This window comes from Vulpes vulpes, chromosome 11 (assembly GCF_048418805.1).
Source record: "Vulpes vulpes isolate BD-2025 chromosome 11, VulVul3, whole genome shotgun sequence".
NCBI classification, from domain to species: domain Eukaryota; kingdom Metazoa; phylum Chordata; class Mammalia; order Carnivora; family Canidae; genus Vulpes; species Vulpes vulpes.
This window is the reverse complement of record NC_132790.1, coordinates 15,998,274-16,018,284: the sequence shown is the minus strand read 5'-3', so window position 1 is coordinate 16,018,284 and position 20,011 is coordinate 15,998,274. Positions and strand designations below refer to the sequence as shown.

Sequence of the window (20,011 nt, the reverse complement as noted above, 5' to 3'; positions counted from 1 at the left end):
AAAGACACTGGGGGTTGATGGAGGCGAGGAGGGTGGAGGATGGGGTAATTTGGTAATAGGCATTAAGAAAGGCATGTGGTGTGGTGAGCACTGGGTGTTACATGCAACTGCTAAATCATTGAACATTACATCTGAAACTAAGTATATACTATATGTTGGCTAATTGAATTTAAATTAAAAAAGAAAGATATAACTCATCTGTGTAAATAAGGGAGCAAAGAAATTTTCTAAATACTTTTATTTTTTTTAACACAAATCTCTACACCTCTTGGGCTCTTCTTGCTGAAAAAAGAACTGATGATACATTTATTAATGACATTTTTAAAGTGTGCTTTTGTGTATAGAGGTAATAATATACTTTTTAGGTATGTTAATAATAAATTAAGGTTATAATGACTGCATGTTAGAGAAAATAATGAATAGACTAGTCTTAGTAAAAAATTAGTTTTCCAAGTAGATAAGCTAGGGATATAAAAATTGAAAAAAATTAGCTTCATACATTTTACTCTGTATGCAAGTTTTTGATAAATAACATTCAATTATAGAATGTCATACCTTCCCAGCACCTAACATATTTAATAAATGTTTGCTAAATTTTACTCCTTTTTAACACAGTAATTTTCCTCAGTAATAATTTCTCAGATAAAACTCAGATAAAACTAAAAATTTGTAAGAGATTTTTTTGTTCCTTACAAAAGTAAAAAAATCACTAAAAAGTGATTCCAACTCAGATTATTCAGAGATGACTACTATGACCCTATCTGTATTTATAGTTGCCAATGACCATATGCTGGCAACATTGTTGGCCTCATTCTTTTTCTCTACTTACTTAGTTAGGCTTTACAGAAAGATCAGGTCTCAAGTCATGGGAATCTCTGTGGCCTTCAGTTGCTGAACTTTTCCTTCCTTCTTTTGTTCTTGCCTGGCTCAGAAGGGCATGCCAGATGATGTGTGTTACCTTTTCAGAATGAAGAAAGGATCTGGCCTGTGGAATCAATAGAGAAAGCCTTAGTCTCAATGGTTTCTTGGTTCTCAACTCAGCTATGCTCAGCCAACTGAGAAGCCTCTTTATAAATGTGTTCTGATTAGTTGTTTTAGGTCCTTGTGCTTTGTGAAGCTCCTTTATCCCACAGAGATATTATTAGGACATAGTCAGGCTAGAAAGCTGTGGGAAGCTTTGGAGGTAGGAGGATAGGATCCAGGAAGAATTACAGAAGAAGTTCACCATTTGGTGAACTCCATAGTCCAAAGGTAGTCCTGAGTTGATGCCATTTAAGAACCAAGGGTGGACTTTCTTGTTTGGTTCTTGTCCTTTAAGTTTCCCCATCTGGGGCCAGGATATGTGTCAGGAAAGAAATCAGCCTCAGGTGTGTCTTCCCATTTCTTTCTGTTTTAAACTTCAGCTTCCATGCATCGCACTGTGGTTTTGGTTGGACTCTTGGGCTCTTCTGGCTTTTTATCAGTTTTCTTTGATTCTTCATTAGGATTGCTATCATCGGCTTTCTCTTCCTTTACTACTTTGGTTTCAATCATTTCCTTCTGCTGATTCTTGTTTGTAAAAGGAAAGGTCTTCACATACCTAAAGGCATAATCATAAAATTAAAATGAGAGATTTCTATGTAACACATATGACAATAGGTAATGCTTTGTCTGTGATAGCTCATATTAGCACAGTACACTGGGTATCTTTATTTCAGAGAGATTGTAACACATGCACACTCAAATATATTAATGCATTCCCACCTTAATGGATTCAGTTAGATGAGGCAGTAAGTTTGCAGGCCAAACTTGAGGCTGACCTCATAACCCTCCCACCAACAACAAAGAATTGAGAATCAAAATAAAACATATATTTTCCCCCCTAGATGTCAGTCTTTTCTTCTTATCTCTTAATTTTCAAAGTGACAGCATTGACCTGTTTCTAAAGTCTAGATGACATGCATGTGCTGAAATAGTAGGAAAGATTGGGTGGTGGGGAGGAGAGGTGAGATGAAGAAGAAAATTTACAATATAAGAAGACTCTCATTTCTGTTTTGACTAAGAAAATGCTAAAAACCCTGGAAAAACACAAGATAGGCATGTGACATAAATTATAAGACTAACAATGGGCCAACAACCTCACCTTTTGACGTAGCAAACCGCCAGACCAGCTGCGGCAGCAAAGAAGAGGAGTGCAAGCACTAGCAAAGCCGTGGGGACACCTAGAGGAAACAGAGACATGGCCTGTTGGTCCTTTGCTTAAGCATTGTTGTGTGTTGCTCTTCTAAGAATTCTTTACACAGGATACAGACAACAGATAATGCAGGAGAAAAGCCTTCTCTGTGACTACAAAGGGGCTATTTAGAATGTTGGGCCCACATCTGGTTCTTTGCTTCTTGCCTATAGAAATCCTTGGCCTTGCCTCACATGCTCTCTCTATTCTATAAATTGCAATATGACAGAATCCATTTCCTCTCTGTGGCCTTAAGATAGGTTTGGAACTAATTAAATAGGAAGACTTTCTATCATAGGTACTGAAGGTATATATATATTTTTGAAGGTATATATTTTTAAAAGAACTTTGATGTATTAATAGATGATGACTTATTTTTAAAAAGGTTTGAGTTTTAAAAGTGAAGCTATTTTACACTTGTGATTTTTAGTTTAATCATTAAGGATTTTTAGAGCCCTCAAGTTCTATGGCTTTATGAAATTTGAGTTTGCATTAAGATTTTACTTGTATTTGGCAGGTCTGAGTCTGACTACCTAATCTGAAGACAACCTAGTTTTTATGTATTGTCTGTTATACATAAATGCACAAACACAGACACATACAATACACAGAAATCTTTTACCTCCAAACCCAATGACCTCATTCTTGAATGCTGCTTTATTTTCAATATATGACTCAGTTTCTGTAGATACGGTGCTAGTTTCCACGAAGGCTTCTGTTACACAAATCAATTTTCTTTTCCGTAGAGTAGAAGTGGAAGCCAGAGCAGAAGTAGGAGCAAGAGTAGGTGTAGCAGAGTAAGGTGCATCAGTAGATGAAGCTGAGTATGTACTGTCACTGACTATCATTTCTGTTGTGTATATTGTCTCTTGAATGTTGAATATGGGATCTTTGGTGGTGATAATTTCTGGAATGCATGAATTAATCCAAGTATCTGTTGGGAGAGGGAAAAATACAGTAAGAATTAAGTATTACAGCAGCCTCCTAACTGTCCTTCCTGCCTTAGGAGTCTTACTCCTCTTCAATTCCATTATATTGCAGCCAGAATGATCTTACAAAAATGCATATCTAATCATATCACTTCCTTCCTTAGAATCTTTCAGTGACTGCCTCGATTGCATGGCCTATAAGGGCTCCTGTGATGTATCCCCTACTGACATGGCTAGCCTTATCTGATCAGTGTGCTTCTCATTCCTCTTGCCTACTCAGATTTCTTCTGTTCTTTGATATGCTTTCTCTCATATCCAAGTCTTTGGCCATAATGCTTTCTTTACTTGTAAGACTCTTTGCCCCCTTTTTGCTTAGCTCAGTTTGAATATCTCTTTATTAGGGGAAAAAATACTGAGCACAACATACTATGTTGGGAACTGAAAATATGGAGATGTACAGCATAGTTCCAGTTTTCAGGACAAATGTATTCTGATAAAGGTAAGAGGAAATCACTGGGGATTCACAGAGGAGATGGCATTTGGTCAGGGTATGGAGGATTAATGTGTTTGTTCAACAAGTATTTATTAAATAAACTCCAACTCTGTGCCAAACACTCTTTTAAGTGCTAAGGTCATGGTAAAAAGAAGACAGAGTCCTTACTTTTAAGAGGCTTATATATAATGGAAGGATAGATTTAAAAAAAAAAGAAAGAAAGAAGGCCACGGGTGCCTGGGTGGCTTAGGTGGTTAAGTGTCTGACTCTTGATCTCAGTTCAGGTTGTGACCTCAGGTTTGTGAGATCAAGCCTCGTGCAAGGCTCCAGGCTGAGTGTTTAGCCTGCTTGGGGTCCTCTCTCTTCATCTCTCTCTGCACCATGCCCGGCCCCTCTCCCTCTCAAAACAAAACAAAACAAAACAAAACAAAACAAAACAAAACAAAACAAAAAAACCAGAAATTTCAGAGGATGATCAATGTTAAGAAGAATATTAAACATGATAAAGGTTTGGTAAACTGGTAGGGGTGGGGAATGGGAGATGGATACTTTGAATAGGATGATAAAAGAAAGTGAAGAGGTGATACTTAAACTGAGACCTAAGTGATAAAAAAAAGTAGCCAGTAATTGAATCTAGGGCAAAGCATTCCAAGTAAAGAAAACAGGAAGTTCAAGAGCCCAAAGTTGAATTAATTCAGTGTGTTTGATGAATAAAAGACTGGTATGGCTGGAACACAGCAGTAGTTCATCTAGTGGAAGAGGTAATAGAATATTCTAGTCAATAGGAATAGCATAACCCAAGAATCCAGAAGCTTGAAAATGTAGTTATAGAAAAATGATAAAGAGTAGTGTGGCTGGAGAGGTAGTGTGTGTATATGATTGGGAACATGAAAGACTGCAAGCAGGAGATGACTGGGAAGATAAGCTGAAGCCAGAGTATTGAGATTCATAATTGCCGTGTTAAAGCATTTGAAATTTATTTTGTAGGAGATAGAATTTTCAATTGGTTCTACAAACCTCCCAACTGATATACAGGAGTTCTCATACATGCTCACTTTTATGTGTAAAAGGCTTCATAGTTTACATCATATTCTCAAATAGGAAGTCACCCAAGCGCTGTGGAGTAGAGGAGTAACATAATTATCAGTGGAGGTGGTGGAGGATGAAATGCAGTGGGGAGAGAGTACAACCCAGGAACAAGGGAGATTATTGCAATTGCAAAGAAATAGGGGGCTCTAGAAGTACTGGGAATCCTAAAACTTAGATCTTAGAGATCCCCTGGGGAAAAGTGATTTTGAACCCTGACTACAGGTTGGAATCATCTGGGGAGCTTTTAAAAAATATTGACGCCCAGAACCCAACCCACGCCTGATATGTTATTGATGTATAGTCATCACCATGGAAGGTGCTACATGGAAGTAGCATGGCTCAAGATTTAAATCCTGGCTCTTTCCCTTATTGACTATGACCATAACAAAAATACATACTAAGCATCAGTTATTTCTCCTGGAAATTACAAATGATACATTTATGTCATTTTACTGAGGATTAATGAGATACTAAATGTGTAGGGCCTAGCATAATGTATGGGCATGATAGACAAGATCTATCTAAGAGTTAATTTCCTTTGCCTCTTGTCATTAAGTATAGCCAAGAGGGGCTACAGTGTGTGGGAGGAACAGCAGTCTGGTAACCATGATTCCTACTAGATTGAGGGCACACCTGGAAGTGTTAGGCCCTAGCTCTCCTTCCTCTCCAAACTATGAATAATTTCTTTAGAATGTGCCAAGCACTCTGATATTAAACAGAGAATGTGGTTGGAATCCAAGAGGAAAGATAGGAGTAAGGAGTATGGAAAGGCTTCTTGAAGAGGATGGTACTTGAGAATTGAATAAAGAGTAGCAGTTAGCTAAGTAGAAAGGAAGATGGGTATTGTGGCAAAGGGTACAGCATGAAACAGATGGTGAATGCAGAGCCAAACCTCCAATCTGAGCTATCATTTCATCCATGAAATGAGGAAAGAAGACAAAGCATCTTTCAGGTCTCTTTCTAGGTCAGAGCCTCTCAATTCAGAGAACCGATTGGACTCTATATTGCCTTTGGGCAGCAAAATGTAGCTAGTGCACATTTGTCTCTTAGATTTTAGAATGACTTTGGAATTTGTCCTTGTATATGACTACTTAACTGTCTGACTTTTAGAAGGTCGGATTTATGAGTATGTGTGAAGAGTAATAAATCAACAGAGGTTCTTATGATAACCTGAGAGCAAGTATTTAGTGAAAGAAAAACTTTCTGAGATGTTCCTTAGGTAAAGCACTTGGGATAAAGTGGCTGTGGTCTCCACACAAGGTTAAAGGGACAACTGTGTGACCATGAGCAAACCAATTCTATTTTCTACCTTCAAGTCCTTCCTTCATAAAATGATCATATCCTTAAAGATGTCAAGTAGCATCTGAATTTCTTCTCTAAAAAAATGAAGGTTAAGGGAAAGAACATGGTTTCAGAGTTAGATCTCCATTAAAATCTTTGTAGTAGTGAGAACTTAGACAAAGGTACTTCCATCCTCTGAGCCGAATTTTCTCCTTTGCAAAATGGGGGTAACAAAGCATATAGAGAATGATTGTCAAGGTTCAGTGTGATCACTCAGTACATTGCTTTGTCATTAGTGGATATTTCATTACCTTAAAAGATTGAGGGGTGTGGGTAATGGAGTCTCTTGGGAAGCCCTCTCCCTATGTTGTCATTTAGTCATATTTTTCCTAACTTTTTCCTCTGAGGGACACATGGCCACCTCTAATCTGATCACAGAGGCATTCTGGGGGGGTACTAAATTGTCATCACCATGATTTCTTCTATTGCTGCTCAGGGTTACTCTTCTTAAAATGGATCGTAGAGCTATAGAAAACAAGGAGAGGCTATAAATCTGACTCACCAGATGAGTTGTAACAGTAGGCCAAGAACTTTTTGCTGAGTGAATTTCTCCAAACCAGGACACCTATCCCATTCTTCCCACACTTGGGGTTTGGGAGATTCCGAGGGATGACCAAGAGCTTATCTGCAACCCATCCATAGCTATAACAGAATACACATTAGTTGAATGGATACATTTATTTCTATTGCTGAACAAAAACACAATGCTGAAAGAACTCCAGCAGTGTTTGTGAATCTAGTTGTTTCTCACCTGCAAGTCTCAAAGCCAGACCTCCGTGCTGCTTCAACCTGGTCTTTGCTGGCCAAAGTTAGTCCCATCAGCCTACAGGCTTCCTGGGCTTCTGTGAAATTCAGCTGCTGGGTTGTCTTTTTGTTTACAAGGGTGACCCCCACGATTCTGCATGGCCCTGAGATGGAAAGTTCTGCAAAGAAATCACAGAGGTCCTCAATTTGCTGCTGTCCTTGTTCCAAGCCTATAGGCTGTTCTTCCCAGTAGAACATTATGGTCTTGAAACAGCAGTGAGGTTTTTGTGGCTGGGATTCAAGTTTATAAATAATAGAACACAGGCCAGGCATTTCCCACAAGGACATCCCGCTGGATTAGCTGGGTCCTTGCTCTGGTCCAAGCTGTACCCTCTTATCAGATCTGAGTCTATCATACCCCACTGCATTAAAGTGCCTTGTTCCTTATGTGGAATCTTTGGCTACCAGTTCCTGGGGATGGATCTAGGTGATGCAGTTGCTGCAAACCTTTTTGGAGTCTATAAAATGAAAGGTCTGAGACTTTAAGAAAGAATTCAGGGCTCTGGTTAATAGAATAGTTAACAACACTCCAAACCAATGTGGCTTAGGAATACCACTATTTCTGAGATGAGCTGAAAAATGTTGCACTTAATATAACAATATGAGCTTTCTCATTCCCAGGTCTTCTCTGACCATTGGGGGGCAGGCTTACTCAGAAGTTCCTGGAGGAACTGGACAGTAAACCTTGCAAGACAAAGAAACAAAATAAAGGAAGTTGAGTTTTAGAGTCAGACCTGTATTTGAATCTGGCCTCTGTCACTTGCTAGCTCTGTGATCTTAGGCTAATTACTTCATTTCTTTGAGCCTCAGTTTCATTATTTATAAAATTGAGAAAGTAACAGTAACTAGTGTTTAGGATAGTGAGAGTTGAATGAGTTAATTCAAGTAAAAATGCTTAGCATAGTCCCTGACACATAGTAGATGCTCAATAAATCATAAATAATATCATTATCTTATTATATCCAAAGCTTTTTGGTTTTAGTATGCTAATGATTGATCTCCCTAAGGAAGCTAAGGCACTTGAGCAGATACATTTTGAATATATTTTACTTAAAAGTTATTGAATCCAAGAGTTCTTTTGATCCCTTTTCTTAGTTCTGGGATTTATAGATCTGTATGAAATTGCAAAGTTATATTGCATTCAGGTACATTATTCCTATTGGGCTTTATCCACAAAGTCCATAAAAAGGCATTACAAAGGGACTATGCTTGTATACAGATCTGTGCATTGGATGCCCAGCCAAATGCTTTGGCCACTTTCTAGGTTGATATTTAAAGTAAGCTTCTTCTTTGCAAACATGAAAGGAGCATTTCTCAGTCTTCCATGGGACCTTGCTATGCTCTGGAGCAGGGGGCTGGAAGAGGGGAGATGTATATGATGTACAATGTTTGTGGATGGACTTATTTGCCTTTAGACCTTGCTCTCACCAAAAGAGAAACCAGAGAGCCAACACCCCAATATGAATGTGACAACACAGCCTTTTGACTATATACGCTAGTACTAATATCTATACTAATACTGATATTAATACTAATGCTAGTATTAATTCTAACATCTATCATCTGTTTATGCTACTCTGTGCCAAATCGTGTTTCCTTTAATAGAAAGTAAAGATTCAGGAAGACTAACTTTTCCAAGCCCAAGGATATAGAGCAAAGATATAGGGCAGATTGGGGGCACAAACCCACTTACGACTGACTCTAAAACGCCAGTCCTTAACTAGGACACTATTCTGCATCGTGTTGTATTATGGGGGAGTAGATGAAACAGACACACACACACTGTACAACTAGAACTGGTCTCTCCAAACACACATTTGTCCTAGAATTTGGCTTATTTAGTTCATGAACTTGCTATTGCTCAAATTTCATGGCCACTTCTTTGGGAATACCTGCAAAGAAGGTTTATTATATAATTACACTATAAAGTGGTCTTGCTACTTTTTTTTAATCAAAACTCATTTTAACCTTCAAAGTCATTATTCAGAGTAATGATAGACCTATTCTGGACAATAGGCCTAGCTTTGGTTATGTTGTCTATTATTAATTGGCTCTGGGATCTTGGGCAAGTTTTCATCTATAAAATGGAAATGATTATATCTTCTTCACAGAATTTTTGTCAGAATAGATAACTCATATCTAGCAGAGGCTGGGTCCATCATAGGTAGTCAACAAATAGTAGTTATTTTTATGCTTTCCTATTTCATTTAAAGACAAAAATAGGGAGCTGGAATCCAAGAGCTACTCTACTAATCTCTTCCTTAAGATTGTTTTAGAAAACAGGCATAGTAGAAATACCTTATGCTTAGGATCCAACAGAGCCAAATTCAAGCCCAAGCTTTATTATTTACCATCTTTATGGCATCAGGCAAGTCCCTTTGCCTCACTTAAGCCTGTTTATTCATCTATAAAATGTCTTCTTGAGATGATTAAATGAAACTTTATATATTACATATATAAAAGTTATATATATGTATTATATAATTTAATTTCCTTAGGAAAATTTTGCCGTCATCAAAGATGGTCCAAACATGGAATCATAGAACAGTTTTTAAAAGTTTGGGAAATGGCAGCATTGTGGGGGAAAATGAATAGTATCCACAGGAGAATTTCAAAGAGGACAAAACTTATTTGGGAGTAACACTTCTGATATTTGAAAAAAATCAATTTTATAACTCTAGCCACTCATAAAATTAAATATGACAATAAATGAATCAACCTGGGATATCTGATTCCAATATATATTCTATTTTATTTCATTTTTAAAAATTTTATTTATTCATGAGAGACACACAGAGAGGCAGAGATACAGGCAGAGGGAGAAGCAGGCTCCTTGCAGGGAACCCAATGTGGGACTCGATCCCTGGACCTGGGATCATGCCCTGAGGCCAAGGCAGATGCTCAACTGCTGAGCCACCCAAGCATCCCCCAAATATTTTATATCACAGAACATCTTCCAGCTTAAGAACACACAATTTTCCTTTTCAAGTGCTCTTATTTTCATTTGCCTGGAGCCATAATGAGTGATTTGTGGTTACAATTTTTTTGCCTACATTGTAGAATGAAGTTACCACTTAGGCATCTCAAAAGCCCAGAAATCACTTATAGTCATTTCGTTGGTAGGAAACTAATGACTAATTTTCAAATCTATATTTTCAGTTTTTTTTCAGTTAATTGGCTGTTCACTTCATATTTAAAACCTATGCATTCCATGGAAGTATAGTAAAATTGAAATTAAAATAATTATACTGGCACTTCCAAAAATATAAATCAGGTCAATATTTAGTGAAAGTTGGCCATTTTCCCAAGTTCAGTGCTTGCTTAAAATTCATTTCAATCGTGGTTTGTTTCTTCCATGAAACATTTTTATTTTATTTTTTTAATTTAAATTCAATTTGCCAACATGTAGTATAATACCCAGCCATGAAACACTTTTAAAAACAAATGATCTCTCCCCAGTGTTTTCTTTTAAGATATTCTTATTAAAAAAAGATTCCATAACCAAAAATGAAAGTCAAGATAACATAAAGATAAATGTGAATCATTTTGGTGAGGTTGACAATATGGTGAAAACATTTCTGGCAGAGCAGTCCTACCAACTAGATCTTCTGTTGACATTGAAGATAACCCCTACTCCCAGCAATCCACAATTAAGAATTTGGTAGGCTTAGGACAATTTGCAAGATCTTGCCTTGCTTCAGGTTGGAAATCTAGTAAGAAACCTACCTTCTACACGGAGAGTTGCATGGACCAGGAGCCTTGTGGTCCAGATGGAGGCAAGAAGCAACACCAGGCTGAAGCATTTGGCCATTATGCCAACCCCTTCTGCACTAGAGAAGCACCCTGGATGGTCACTGGTAGTAATGGAGGCAGACAATCGCCAGACTGGATGGAGACTTCTGGAAATATATCGGATTCCCACTGCTCCAGTTCATAACTGAGACATCCGGATTTCCCTGCTTTCAGGCTTCTGACTTGTCAAGGTCACTGGGGGAAATGAGTGACGTCCCTTAAATGCCCCGGCTGTACTTTGTGGATTGCTTTCTGGAAAATTTAGCTAATGCTGACTCAGAAAACACACGAATGAGGAAGCAGATAGCACAGCATGAACTGCTGGAGGTTTCCCTAATTCCCATATTCCCTGCCACCTCCCACTTCCCCAACCAGCTCATTCTCACACAGTTCATTGTTATTACCTGTGGAGCCTACTCATTTATATACTCCTAGGAATGTCTGTCTGTAAAGGAGATTGAGTATAGGTTGTGCTTCTTTTCCTCCCAGTTGGTGATGTTTTTTTTGCTCCAGCCGCTTATCTTTGTGATCTTGGGGGGTGGGTGTGATGCTGAGGCTTAGGAAAGCAAATGCCCATTTATATACTGAGTACAGTGTGTTTAAGCCTTCCTTTTCTCTTATACACTTGAAATTTCTATGCCACTGCAGGTAATTCTTTCTTCAAAGAAACAAGACATACAATTCATATTTAGAAAACACAACTGGGGGACAATTCATTAAATTTTAGTTATTTTTCACTTTACAAAAGGATTTTTGGCTTTATAATAGTAGTCACCACAGGGGTGACTTTATATAATGACTGTCTTTAATAACTTCTCTTGTATTCTGATAGACCAAAATTCGATTTAGATTCCCTTTTCTTGTTTGATGAATGTGAGGTTTATCTGTACTGTGTACAAGCAGACCACACTTTCTGTTTTCCCAGCTGAATATTCAGTGGTTTGTCTTCCATGGTAATTTTGGAATTCTGGCTTGCAAATAATGCCTTGAGCAATGGTTTATGAGTTTTCTCCAAAATGATGTCATTTATAGGAATAGTGTATAGATAATAATTTCTTTTCTGTACAAATGCAATTGGTCATAAAATTAGATACCTGGACAGAAAATGCCAGTAACAAAAAAAGAGTTTTCTTTGCACATAGGTAACTTGTAAGAGACCAGGGCATAACTCTTAAATATCTCTAGTATTTAAATATCTATAGACCTCATTAATTGACTGAGCATAAGTCCCAGGTTATGGGTACCTCAGAAACATATGTTTCTGTTCTATGTTCCACTCTATCACCATGGAACTAGGTAGACAAGAAGGCAGGAATCAAATCTTTTTCATCATTATCCTTAAAACCTAGCGCCATGCCCAAAGAGAATTAGCCTTCAAGCTTTGCTACAGAATTTCAAAAAGAAAGAAGGAAAGAAGACAGGAAAGGAAAAAATGGATCATGTAAGGCAAGGACCTAAATTTTGGAAACAAGTTTCTAGAAGAGGAATTATTAGATAAAGGGAGTCTGCATGATGGTGCTGGTGCTTAATAATGCGCTTCTGGAAGAAGAAACAATCTTTTTTTTTTTTTTTTTTTTTTTAAGAAGAAACAATCTTATTTGATCTGGTCAAATCTTCAACTTCTTCCTGCTTGTTTTGGTAGGGTATTTTTTGAATATCCATATTGGGAGAAGTTATTTTTTTTTTGTTTTATTTTTTATATATTGGGAGAAGTTAAACTACCACTGGAATGTAATTGAGAATGCTTGATGGGAGCTTGTTGCCTTTCTTATTAAATGTGAATATTCTCAGTCTTCAGTGGCTTCTCACTCAAGGCAAGTTTCTGATGAGTTAGTTGCCAGGAGCTAAAAGCTAAACTGGAAACCTATAAAGAAAATATTGCCAGTTAATTTCTCTTCACTATTTGGAGGAACAGTGTTTAGGATATGGGGAAAAAACAGTAGAAGTATCCACTTCTAAAATAACAGCTCATGCTATAATTAAGGAGAATCAACAATTAAAAAAATTGTAGACTTAGAAGGGAAATTTGAAAAGTTACAGGATATGAAGAGAACGGCAATCAAATTGCAAAGGAGAGCCGGAAACAGAATATCTAGAGCCATTTTCTTTTTTCAACTTTTTTTTTTAATTTTTATTTATGATAGTCACAGAGAGAGAGAGAGAGAGGCAGAGGCACAGGCAGAGGGAGAAGCAGGCTCCATGCACCGGGAGCCCGACGTGGGATTCGATCCCGGGTCTCCAGGATCGAGCCCTGGGCCAAAGGCAGGCGCCAAACCACTGCGCCACCCAGGGATCCCCTCAACTTGTTTTTAAATATATAGTGTTATATTAGTTTCAGATGTACAATTTACTGATTCAGCACATCCATGCGTTACTTAGTGCTCATCATGATAAGTATACTCTTAATCTCCATCACCTATTTCACCCATTCCCTATCTACTTCCCCTGTGGTAACCATAAGTTTGTTCTCTATATGAGTCTGGTTTGTCTTTTAAAATTTGTACATTTGTTTTGTTTCTCAAATTACAGATGAGTGAATTCATATGGCGTCTCTCTCTGACTGACCTTTTTCACTTAGCATTATACCTTCTATTTCCATCCATGTTGTTGGAAATGGCAAAACTTCATTCTTTTTTATGGCTGAGTTATATACCACATCTTCTGTATCCATTCATCTATTGATGGACATGTGGGCTGCTTCCGTAAACTAGCTATTGTAAATAATGCTGCAATAAACATAGTGGTACATATATCCTTTTGAATTCGGGTTTTTGTATTCTTTGGGTAAATACCTAGTAGTGCAATTACTGGATTGTAGGGTAGTTCTATTTTTATTTTTGAGGAACCTCCATACTGTTTTCCACAGTGGGTGCACCAGTTTGCATTCCCACCAACAGTGCAGGAGGGTTCCATTTTCCCCTCATCCTCACTAACACTTGTTATTTCTTGTGTTTTTGATTTTAGCCATTCTGACAGGTGTGAAGTGGTATCTCGTTTGATTTGCATTCCCCTGATGATGAGTGATGTTGAGTGTCTTTTCATGTGTCTGTTGACTATTTTTGTATGTCTTCTTTGGAGAAATGTCTGTTCATGTCTTTTGTCCATTATTTAATTGGATTATTTGGGGTTTTTTTTTGGTGTCATATAACTTCTTTATATATTTTGGATACTAACCTTTTATTGGATATATCATTTGCAAATATCTTCTTCCATTCAGTAGGAATAGGTTGGATTTTAGTTTTGTTGATTATTTTCTTTGCTAAAGGAAAGCAGGAGCTTTTTACTTGATGAAGTTATTGTTTATTTTTGCTTTTATTTCCTTTGCCTCAGGAGACTTATCTAGAAAAATATTGCTACAACCAATGTCAAAAAAAATTGCCTGTGTTCTCTTCAAGGATTTTTTTATGGTTTCAGGTCTCACATTTAGGTCTTTAATCCATTTTGAGTTTATTTTTGTGTATGCTATAAGAATGTACATACATTCTTTTGCATATAGCTCTCCAGTTTTCCCAAAACCATTTATTGAAAACTGTCTTTTTGCCATTGCATATTCTTGCCTCCTTTGTTGTAGATTAATTTACCATATAATTGTGGATTTATTTCTGGTCGCTCTATCTGTTCTGTTTATCTGTTCTGTCCTAATGTGTCTGTTTTTGTGCCAGTACTATGCTGCTTTGATTACTACAGATTTGTAGTATACCTTGAAAGCTGGGATTATACAACTTCAAAATATTTTTTCTTTTTCAAGATTGCTTTGGCTATTTAGGGTCTTTAGGGATTCCATACAAATTTTAGGATTATTCTAGTTCTGTGAAAAATGCTGTTGGTGTTTTGATAGGGATTGCATTAAATCTGTAGATTGCTTTAGGTACTATGGACATTTTAACAATATTTCTTCTCCCAATCCATGAGCATAGAATCCATGAGCAGTTTTCACTTCTTGTGTTGTCTTTAATTTCTTTCATCAGTGTTTTATGGTTTTCAAACTACAGATCTCTCACCTCCTTGGTTATGCTTATTCCTAGGTATTTTATTATTTTTGGTGCAATTGTAAATGGTACTGTTTTCTTAATTTCCCTTTCTGCTGCTTCATTATTAGTGTATAAAAATGTAACAGATTTCTGTATGTTGATTTTGTACCCTGTGACTTTACTGAATCATTTATCAGTTCTAGTAGTTTTTTGGTGGAGTCTTTAGGGTTCTCTAGATATAGTATGTCACCTGCAAATAGGGAAAGTTTTACTTTTTCCTTACTAATTTGAATGACTTTTTTTTTTTTTTCTTGTCTGATTGCTGTGGCTAGGACTTCCAGTACTATGTTAAATAAAAGAAGTGAGAAGGGGACATTCTTGTCTTGTTCCTGATCTTGGGGGAAAAGGTTTTAGTTTTTCACCATTGAGTATGATATTAGCTGTGGGTTTTTCATATATGGCTTTTATTATGTTGAAGCATGTTCCCTTGAAACCTATTTTGTTGAGTTTTTTTTTTTTTATCATGAATGGATGTTGTACTTTGTCAAATACTTTTTCTGCACCTATTGGAATGATCATATGGTTTATATCCTTTCTTTGTTGATGGAATGTAACATGTTGATTAATTTGCAAATATTGAACCACCCTTGCTTCCTGGGAATAAATCCTGCTTGATTGTGGTGAGTGATTTTGTTAATATATTGTTGGATTTGATTTACTAAGATTGTGTTGAGGATTTTTGCATCTATGTTCATTGGAGATACTGCTCTTCTCTTTTTTTGCACTGTACTTATTTGGTTTTGTTATCAGGGTAATGCTGGCTTTGTAAAATGGATTTGGAAGCTTTCCTTCCTTTTCGATTTTTTGAATAGTTTGAGAAGAATAGGTATTATCTTTCCTTTAAATGTTTTGTAGAATTTGCCTGTGAAGCCATCTGGTTCTGGACTTTTATTTTGTTGGTAGTTTTTTTATTACTGATTCAGTTTCATTGCTGGTATTTGATCTGTTCAAATTTTCTATTTCTTCCTGATTCAGTTTTTGGTGTTTATCCATTTCTTCTAGATTGTCCAAATTATTGGCATATAATTTTTCTTAATGTTCTCTTACAATCCTTTGTATTTCTGAGATGTTGGTTGTTATTTCCCCTCTTCCTTTTTGTTTTTCTTCAAATTTTGATTTAAATTCTAGTTAGTTAACATATAGTGTAATACTGGTTTTAGGAGTAGAATTTAGTGATTCATCACTTACACATAACACCCAGTGCTCATCATGACAAGTACCCTCCTTAATAGCCATCACTCATTTAGCCTATCCCCCCACACCTCCCTCCACCTCAGTTTGTTTTCTATCATTAGGAGTCTTTTATGGTTTGTTTTCCTCTCTCTCTCTCTCTCTCTTATTCCCTTTCCATATGCTAATCTGTTTTGTTTCTTAAATTCTACATATAAGTGAAATCATATTATTTCTCCTCTTTCATTTCTGATTTTTTTTTTTTTAGTTCTCTCTCTCTCTCTCTGAGTCTGGCTACTGATTTATTATTTTTTTTTATCTTTTCAAAGAAACAATTCCTGGTTTCATTGATCTATTCTATTTCTTTTTTTTTTTTTTTTAGTTCCTATTTCATTTATTTCTGCTGTAATTTTATTATTTCTTCCCTTCTACTGGTTTGGGGTTTTGTTTGTTCTTTCTAACTCCTTTAGGTGTAAGGTTAGGTTGTTTGAGATTTTTCTTGCTTCTTGAAGTAGGCCTGTATTGCTATAAACTTCCCTCTTAGAACAGCACTTGCTGCATCTTAAAGATTTTGAACCATTTCATTTTCATTTATCTCCATGTATTTTTTTTATTTTGTCTATGATTTCTTGGTTAATCCATTCATTATTTAGTAACATATTATTTAACTTCCATGTATTTGTGTTCTTTCCATATTTTTTCTTGTGGTTGATTTCTAGTTTGATAGCATTGTGTTTGGAAAAGATGCATGATATGACTTCAATCGTTTTGAATTCGTTGAGGCTTATTTTGTGGCCTAGCATGTGATCTAACCTGGAGAATGTTCCATGTGCACATGGAAAGAATGTGTATTCTGCTGTTTTAGGATGAAATGTTCTGAATATATCTGTTGGACCCATCTGGGCCAATGTGTCATTCAAACCAACTCATTTTCTTATTCCCTGAATATGGGACACAAGAGTGAAAGCGATATTTAGTCTGATTTATGCAAATAAAAAGCTTAAATAGAGTAGAAATTTTGAAATGTAGTGTGAATGATGGAAATATGGTACAACCCAGAATACTGGACTGAGGGTAATATCTTAATTTGGTTTAAGTTCTAACATTAGTTTTCTGAGCAAATCACTTCAATTCTCTGGACCTTAGTTTTATCATCTGTCAAATAAGAGATTTGAATGATCTGAACTTAAAAGTAACATAGCAATATAATTCTATGGTGCCTGATATTACAGGGATTAGTTGTTTTCTAAAATATGTAGATAGACCAATGTATTAGTCAATGTAGTCTAAATGCTATAACAAACAACCCCAAATCTCAATGCCTTAGCAAATTAAAAGTACATTTCTCTTATGTCATAATCCAATGCCTGACAGTGGTGGTGGTGGTAGTGGTGGAGAATGTGTTGAGGAGATTTTGTTATACATAATTATTCAGGGACTTTGTAGCTCTATCATCATGTAGTAACTCAGAGCCGTCTCTAAGATCTGGTTGATCCAAAAATGAGGGAAGGGAGTTTGGAGGATTGTGCTGAAAATTGCTTTAGGGGCCAGGTCTGGAAGTGATCATATCACTTCTGATTGGCCAGAACTTTGTCACATCTTCTCATCTAAGTGCAAAGAAGTCTAGAAAATAAAATCAAGCTATGTGTCAAGGAGCAAATGGAAAAATGATCTGTTGAACACATAACAGTTACCCTCTGATCTACGTAATACAGGGTTCACTGTTCCTCCCAAGGACGTACGTAGGTGGGGGATGGGCTAAATGGGTGATCGGTATTAGGAGGACACTTGTTATGATGAGCACTGGGTGTTGAATGTAAGTGATGAATCGCCAAATTCTACTCTTAAAAACAATATTGCACCGTATGTTAACTAACTAGAATTTAAATAAAAATTTGAAAAGAAAAAAACCCCAAACTGAACCAAAACAAAAAGATTGCAATCACTGTTCTCGAGAGAGTCAATGCAAAGTCCCATCCTGCTCAAAGTCCTTGTTTTCTGAATTACGCTCAGTCTTCCTTATCAGGTTCAGGTGTGGCACTTGGGATTTGGTGACCTATGAGCTAAAAAAGTCATATGCTGTCCCTTAAATGTAATGATGAAGCAGGATCTGGACGACCTCAATAAAAAATCCCATGTGTGAAGGAGAAGAATGGGAGATACAGCAGTTCAGACTAGAATACTAATGAAGAGTCATTACAAAAGCCACTATATTAGTTTTCTATTGCCACATAACCAATTGCTGCACATTTGACAACTCAAAACAATACCCTTTTACTATCTCAGAGTTCTGTAGCTTAACTGGGTTCTCTGCTGTGGGTCTCACAAGATTAAAATTAATGTGTAGGCAGTGGTGTATTCTTACCTGGAGGCCCTGGGCAAGAATCCACTTTCATGCTCATTTAGTTTGGTGCTAGAATTCATTTCCTCAAGGCTGTAGGGATGAGGTCCTTGTTTTCTTGCTGACTGTCAACTGGAGTCTATTCTCTGCTCTAAGATGCTTCCTGCTTTTTTTTTTTCCTCACATGACCATTTTCAAAGCCGCAGTGACACTTTAAATCCTTCTTACACCACTAATCTCTGTGACTTCTACTTCTACCATTAGCTAGAGAAAACTCTCTGCTTTTAAGAGTTGATGTGATTATGTTAGGCTTACTGAGATGATTTCCCTGTTTTTAGGTCAATTTTATCATATAACAGGAACAATATTTCATATTCAAAGACTTCAGGGATTGGGGTGAGGCATCTTGGGGGGGTATATTTTAGAAATTCTTCCTACTACAATTATTTAGATCTTGATTCTGCTTTCTGGGAAGAATTCCCATGTCCCATGTGTCCACTGATCTCTGTAGCCCTTCATTGTATGCAAACTTCCTTGGCCACATTTGAAGTAGGAATAAAGGAATATGCCCTTCTTGGAGGATAGGATGGCTTTTTTTTTTTAAGATTTTATTTATTTATTCATGAGAGACACAGAAGCAGAGACACAGGCAGAGGAAGAAGCAGGCTCCATTCAGGGAGCCTGACGTGGGACCCAATCCCAGGTCTCCAGGATCACACCCTAAGCCGAAGGCAGCGCTAAACCACTGAGCCACCCAGGCTGCCTGATAGGATGGCTTTTGCAGTCTACCTTCTGTTGGTGTAAGCTGAGGATTCCAAAAGTTGTTTTCTAATTTGAATAACTGAACTTTTTCATCTTGGCTTATGTTTCTTTATTAATACAATTCTCTTACAAACCTAGATTTCTCACCTACTTGCTTCCATTTGATTCCATGTGCCAATAATCATACCCCAAATCCTTTCCCAGTCATAATTATCAAGATGCATTTCTTTGTTTTCTCAGCTCCATTCCTCTCTCTCTCTCTCTCTCTCCCTCTCTCTCTCTAATTTAATGTTGCCTACACCAAGTTCATTTGAAACCACACATGTAAGGGCCATATCCGTAATCTGGTCTTTGCCATAAGCGGAGTTGATCTGAGTTCAACTGAAAAATTTTATTGGTTCTTTCCCACTGAAAACTCTTTTTATTCTTACTTTTTGGAGTTTAGAAACAGTCAGGCTTTCTAAGCATTCAATCTGAACCCTCAGTATTCTTTTTTCTTTCTACTTCCCAATAGCCAATTCTTTCCCAAATGTTTCTTTTTCTTATAATACCTTGCCAAAGGCAGTCAATAAAGGTTTACAAACTTCAATGCTTGGGTGTATTCCAGCCACTTCTCCTAGGGCTATAGGCTGCCCATGGGCTGCCTTTCAAGTTATCATGGGTAACTCTTTGCCAAGTATTTTTATTTTATTCACCCCATGGGTCACCATATTTCTAGCTCCTGAAATTAGTTTTCTTGTTTTCTGTTACTAGACTGCTAAGCCAGTGCTTTGTATTTTTAAAGTTTGTTATTAAAGAACTCCATTCCTGGCTCAAATCTATACATTAATCAGAGTAGGCTAACTGCAACAGCCAGTATTCCTGAATTTCAGGTGGCTTGATATACTAAAACTTTATTTCTTGCTCATGTCAAAGCTGAATTCTGTGAGTGCCCATTCAAGGATCCAGCTTCCATCTAGTGGTTCTGCCATCTTCTCAGGCCTCAGGTCCTCAACTAAATCCTCTAAATTTTGTTAAGAAGAGGGGAAATACAGTGTGAAGTATTGG

At 36.9% G+C, this 20,011-nt stretch overlaps 2 protein-coding genes across 2 annotated transcripts in view; one reads left to right on the top strand and one right to left on the bottom strand.

Annotated features, from left to right (window-relative positions):
- The window catches only part of LOC112927072 (uncharacterized), a 118,818-nt gene that overhangs the window by 24,009 nt on the left and 74,798 nt on the right, over window positions 1–20,011 (top strand). The window lies entirely within an intron of this gene.
- On the bottom strand, window positions 224–11,033 carry LYVE1 (lymphatic vessel endothelial hyaluronan receptor 1). The gene is made up of 6 exons (XM_026008263.2): window positions 10,595–11,033; window positions 6,816–6,987; window positions 6,567–6,706; window positions 2,835–3,146; window positions 2,123–2,201; window positions 224–1,579 (listed from the first exon to the last, which is right to left on the bottom strand). The coding sequence occupies exons 1-6, from the start codon at window positions 10,677–10,679 to the stop codon at window positions 1,393–1,395; spliced, it is 975 nt and encodes a 324-aa protein (XP_025864048.1). The 5' UTR covers window positions 10,680–11,033; the 3' UTR covers window positions 224–1,392.

What these genes read in the sequence shown, in the direction of transcription:
- LYVE1 (XM_026008263.2), bottom strand. Translation starts at nt 10,679, where the DNA reads ATGGCCAAATGCTTCAGCCTGGTGTTGCTTCTTGCCTCCATCTGGACC. An exon ending in TGCAACTCTCCGTGTAGAAG is followed by an intron (nt 6,988 to 10,594) that starts GTAGGTTTCTTA and finishes ATTTCTTTGCAG; the next exon opens with AACTTTCCATCTCAGGGCCA. An exon ending in CTACTGTTACAACTCATCTG is followed by an intron (nt 3,147 to 6,566) that starts GTGAGTCAGATT and finishes CTCTCCCAACAG; the next exon opens with ATACTTGGATTAATTCATGC.